The sequence below is a fragment of the Alosa sapidissima genome, chromosome 21 (assembly GCF_018492685.1).
Source record: "Alosa sapidissima isolate fAloSap1 chromosome 21, fAloSap1.pri, whole genome shotgun sequence".
In the NCBI taxonomy this organism is placed as follows: Eukaryota; Metazoa; Chordata; class Actinopteri; order Clupeiformes; family Clupeidae; genus Alosa; species Alosa sapidissima.
The window spans coordinates 4,350,702-4,355,701 of record NC_055977.1 but is presented as its reverse complement, the minus strand read 5'-3'; the positions used below and the strand labels follow the sequence as shown (position 1 = coordinate 4,355,701).

At 43.2% G+C, this 5,000-nt stretch overlaps 1 protein-coding gene across 1 annotated transcript in view; it reads right to left on the bottom strand.

The window, feature by feature from the left end:
- The window catches only part of LOC121696128 (CUB and sushi domain-containing protein 2-like), a 79,963-nt gene that overhangs the window by 4,039 nt on the left and 70,924 nt on the right, over positions 1–5,000 (bottom strand). Inside the window, exon 7 of the mRNA XM_042077457.1 lies at positions 2,478–2,599. Within this exon, the coding sequence (XP_041933391.1) occupies positions 2,478–2,599 (122 nt within the window). The remainder of the gene's footprint in view (positions 1–2,477; positions 2,600–5,000) is intronic.

Genomic DNA, 5,000 nt, shown 5'->3' with positions numbered 1-5,000 from the left:
GCAACAATCTGACACCACAAATACATAATTCTATTCCACTGCTGTCTCTCCAAGCAGCTGCCCAAGAAGCCAGTCATCCATAACAGCCTAATAGAGCAGCCTAGCATAGCAGCCTGGCATAGCTATACAACTTAAAGTCCTAACATACTGTAGCTGCTTAAAATAGTGGGCTAACATAGCTGCTTCACATGGTTGACTAACATGGCGACTTAATGTATTAGCTTAACAATAGCCATCTCGTGTTCATTCAATCTAATATTTCTGCCTAACATAGAGGGGTGCTTGCTTGTGTAAAACAGTATCATAACATAGCGGCTCGACATAGCTCCCTAGCCTAGGCTATCATGTTAGCATAACATAGCGGCCCAACATAGCTCCCTAGCCTAGGCTATCATGTTAGCATAACATAGCGGCCCAACATAGCTCCCTAGCCTAGGTTATCATGTTAGCATAAAATAGCGGCCCAACATAGCTCCCTAGCCTTGGCTATCATGTTAGCATAACATAGCGGCCCAACATAGCTCCCTAGCTTAGGTTATCATGTTAGCATAAGATAGCGGCCCAACATAGCTCCCTAGCCTTGGTTATCATGTTAGCATAACATAGCGGCCCAACATAGCTCCCAAGCCTAGGCTATCATGTTAGCATAACATAGCGCCCTAGCTTACTGTAGGTTATCATGTTAGCACAACATAGCGGCCCAACATAAGCTCCCTAGCCTAGGCTATCATGTTAGCATAACATAGCGGCCCAACATAGCTCCCTAGCCTAGGCTATCATGTTAGGCTGGAATAGTGCCCTTATTTAAGACATACATTAGTTGAGGCTGGAATATTAATATTTAATAGTCAAACATGACCAAAGTAGCAGCACAGAATAACGACCACGAAATAGCTGTCCGAAACCATACATGTCCTATCATAACTGCCCAGTACAGTGACTAAGCAGAGCAGACTTCCTGCTCCTCTTGTGTCAGTGCGGAGAACTGGGCTTCCATCAGCTCACTGTCAGAGTCCGGCAAACTCAGTCTCTCCACACGCCAGTCATCTCCAAAGAGAACTGCTCCAGTCGCAACCGCACGTCCTGCTCATGTCGAGAATGATAGCTTGCAGTGTCTGTCTAGAATTTTCATTTGTTTTATCTTGTTGATATTGCTAATTTTTTTCATATTATACAAGCCAAGTCAAGTCACTTTTATTCATATACATGTAGTGCATGGTCAGTACGCAGTTTGTGCATTATACTATGGGGAGGCAATTGTGTGTGACTGTGTATTAATATATAATGTCCTACAGGAACACTTAAATGAGTTACCAGTCAATTTTTTGTTACATTGGCATTATTATTATAGATATATATTATTATATCCATCTCACACTCACAAGCTAACTTGCTTTGAATCAACACAAGAGAGAGACTTTGGACACACACACACACACACACACACACATAGACCCGCACACTCCCATATCAAAAGGACTTTAAGTACAATTTAGTGTCTTAAATACCCCATGCAAAGTTGTGTGTAATTTTAATGTCCCGGACTTCCTGGTCCCGCATGTGCAAGCGCGTGCCCAGTAGGGCCAGCATTTCTCTCCGTCCCAGGACTGAGGGGCCATTGTCCATCCCTGGACCATCAGGGTGTTTGTTTGCATTAATGTTCTGTATGTATATGTTGTGCTAATACGTATTTATGGTTAGATGGTATAACATGGTTTGGGTACAATGATAATATTTAGTTTTCATGCTATGTTTATTTTCTATTCTGGATTCATTTAGTAGTTGTAGCCTTAAGCTACACGTAGATTCCCCTTGCTGTTGGTAAGGTCCAATTAGCCCTGATTGGGCCAATTTCACCTAATGCTTTGGCCAGTTAATGAGGCGCCCCGTTCTGCTTTGGGGAGAGTGAGGGTAGGCACTAGGTTGCTCTGAGGCTACAGTATGTACAAAGTGGTTTGCTGCTTTGCTATTAATTGAAAGCTAAAAGTATTCTGAATGTTTTGATTTGTTTTTGAACTTCTGAGTTAAATATAAATAAGCTGTTACATATATGTTTTTTTTTTTTGTAAATTGGATCAGCTCTCCTTTGCCTTTTTCCACCTCCATCACCAACTTCACAATTCATGGGGTGACCGCTCTAGTCTCACACACACACACACACACACACACACTCACACACACACACACACACACACACACACACACACACACACACACACACACACACACTCACACACACACACACACACACACACTCACACACACACACACACACACACACACACACACACACACCTGTAGTCTATCTCACACCTACTGTGCACATAAACCTAGACATCAGAGAGAGGACAGTGTGTGCATATGTGTGTGTGTGTGAGAGAGAGGTTTACAGTGAATAACAGTGTGTTTTTCTCACATCCCCAGTGAACTGTGCAGCAGAGAGCAGTACATCAGCGCATCCATGCAGCACTGGTTACCTTTGAGGGGTCGGAGGCGGTGATCACCCAGGTGCAGTTGGCATTGTTGTCGTACTGGACAGGAAAGTTTGGGGACGTGATAATGCCCGTTGGTCCTCGCAACTGCCCCCCGCACATTGGAGCTAGAGAGAGAGGGGGGGGGGAGAAAAATAGTTAATTGTGTAGTTATTTACATACAGTAGTTACGTTACTTTGTTTGTTTGTTAGTTTGTTGGTGAGATAGAAACTTTGTTATATTTGTTTCAAAGTTTAAATCTGTTCAAGTTTACACATAGAGATTTGGATTTGCTTGTTCCGTGTGTCCCCCATCTTTTGCTTGACTGCTTTGCCAATTACACATTTGCCTCATCTGTATTTCAGACAACACGAGTTGGAGAGAGAAAGAGAATCCCCGTAAGCCTCATTGCACACTTGCTATCAGTGCACATATCTGCCAAACTCTTCTGAAGGCCACAGAACAGTATTCAACCAAAAAGAGATGAAGGCCCAATTCTTAGGTAACTATCACACATAAAGGGGAGAGAGAGAGAGAGAGAGAGAGAGAGAGAGAGAGAGAGAGAGAGAGAGAGAGACTTGATAAAGGCCCTATTCTTAGGTAACTATCACACAGACAGAAAGGGGGGGGGGGGGGGTGCTCACACACTCACACACACACACACACACACACACACACACACACACACACTTAAATTAAAGGTTGAATGTTTCCTGAAGTATACTTGACATTGTTGATTTGTGTTAGCGGTGGACAGCTGTTGAATGACTCACGTGGACTAATGAAACATGTCAATGTTCAAGGCACCCTTGTATGATGTGTGTGTGTGTGTGTGTGTGTGTGTGTTCAAGGCGCCCTTGACTGATTACCAGTGGAACAATTCCAAAGTTTCGCCGTGGGCTCTTGGATACAGTAATCAGGCTCGACACACAAGGTAATTATCGCTCCGCTCTTCTCATGTCAAAGTCACCATTTAAAATGCATTCATTGAAAAAAGGCTTCGAGGACCATGTCTCTTTCTTTTAGTGGGCACGGGCTTGATTTGGCAAGGTTAGCATGACTCCACAATCATCTGAATGTGTGTGTGTGTGCGTGTGTTTGGTGTGTGTGTGTGTGTGTGTGTGTGTGTGTGTGTGTGTGTGTGTGTGTGTGTGTATGTGTGTGTGTGTGTGTGTGTGTGTGTGTGTCTGTTGTGGTTTCACCTGGCCCCTGGTAGGGGTTTAAATACTTCCCCAAATCCTCACTTGGCCTGAATAATGAGGAGGGGGATCTGGACATGGCCATTTTGAGGAGCAATTGAAAGTTAAATGTCCTCCTCTGCAGGTCCATGGGTCTGGACCAAGCTAGTTACATTAATGAGGCTACGCTGATGCAGAGCCCTTAGGGTGCCCCCCCCCCCCCCCCCCCCCCCCACACACACACACACACACACACACACACACACCTAGCCCACCCCTGCCCACCTCGTTACAGATGAAAGAAAAAAAAGAGAAATAACACTTTTAAAGAATTAATTAATAGCCGTGGTTGGCAGAGGAGGTAACCTTCACAGAATAATAGCCATGGCACAGAACTCCACGGCATTGCCATTATTCATGGCAGTAGAACACAGGCACACCGCCTCAGAGCTAAGTCTGAACTTTAATGGGGGTCGTGTGGCTAAAACACGAACACACGCACACACACACACACGCACACACACACACATACACACACAAAAATTGCCACAAATATGTTTTGTCTGGACAATAACATTTCATGTTCAGGTGAACGTTCCTTTTTAACGCTAACTCTTCGTCAGATTCCACAAGAAGAACTACCTCCTACCACTCCAGGCTCATGGGGAACTACCTCCTTAAACAAAGAGTTGTTTATGTTTATGAATGTTCGTGAATATGAACACACCAGAGAGAGAGAGAGAGAGAGAGAGAGAGAGAGAGAGAGAGAGAAGAGAGGAGAGAGAGAGAGAGCGAGAGAGACTGTGCTCCCATAGTTCTTCACAATGTAGTCTGGTGAGTGGAAATGCAGATTCCACATCAAACTTGTGGAAGAAAGAATGAATTTGATAACATTTGATACAACATCTCTCTTATAGTGAGTTATAAAGAATGAATTTGATACAATGTCTCTCTTATAATAAGTTCAACTTTTTACTGTTCCTAAAGTAGTAACTAATGTTGAAGGAATCTCCTGCAGGTAGCTACAATTTAGCTGCAAATGTTCAGAAGTTAATTAATTCCTATTATCTAAATTGCAGGTGCCGTAATACTTCAGGTGACAATCAATCACTGGTCTGTCATAAAATGTAAATTACTGGAATAAGCCTAAATGACTAATGGTTGTGACTTAAAAGCTAGAATAATTGTTCTTCCAAATACCCTTAATCGCTTAACTGACCTTTAAGTATTGAAGCCCTAGGACAATGTTTTCATTCCTGGTTTGTGGGTGCAATTTGCATGATTATTTATTCCATGAGACAGTGACTGATGTTCATTGTTATTTAACTAATATGCTCTCAATTGCTGAGG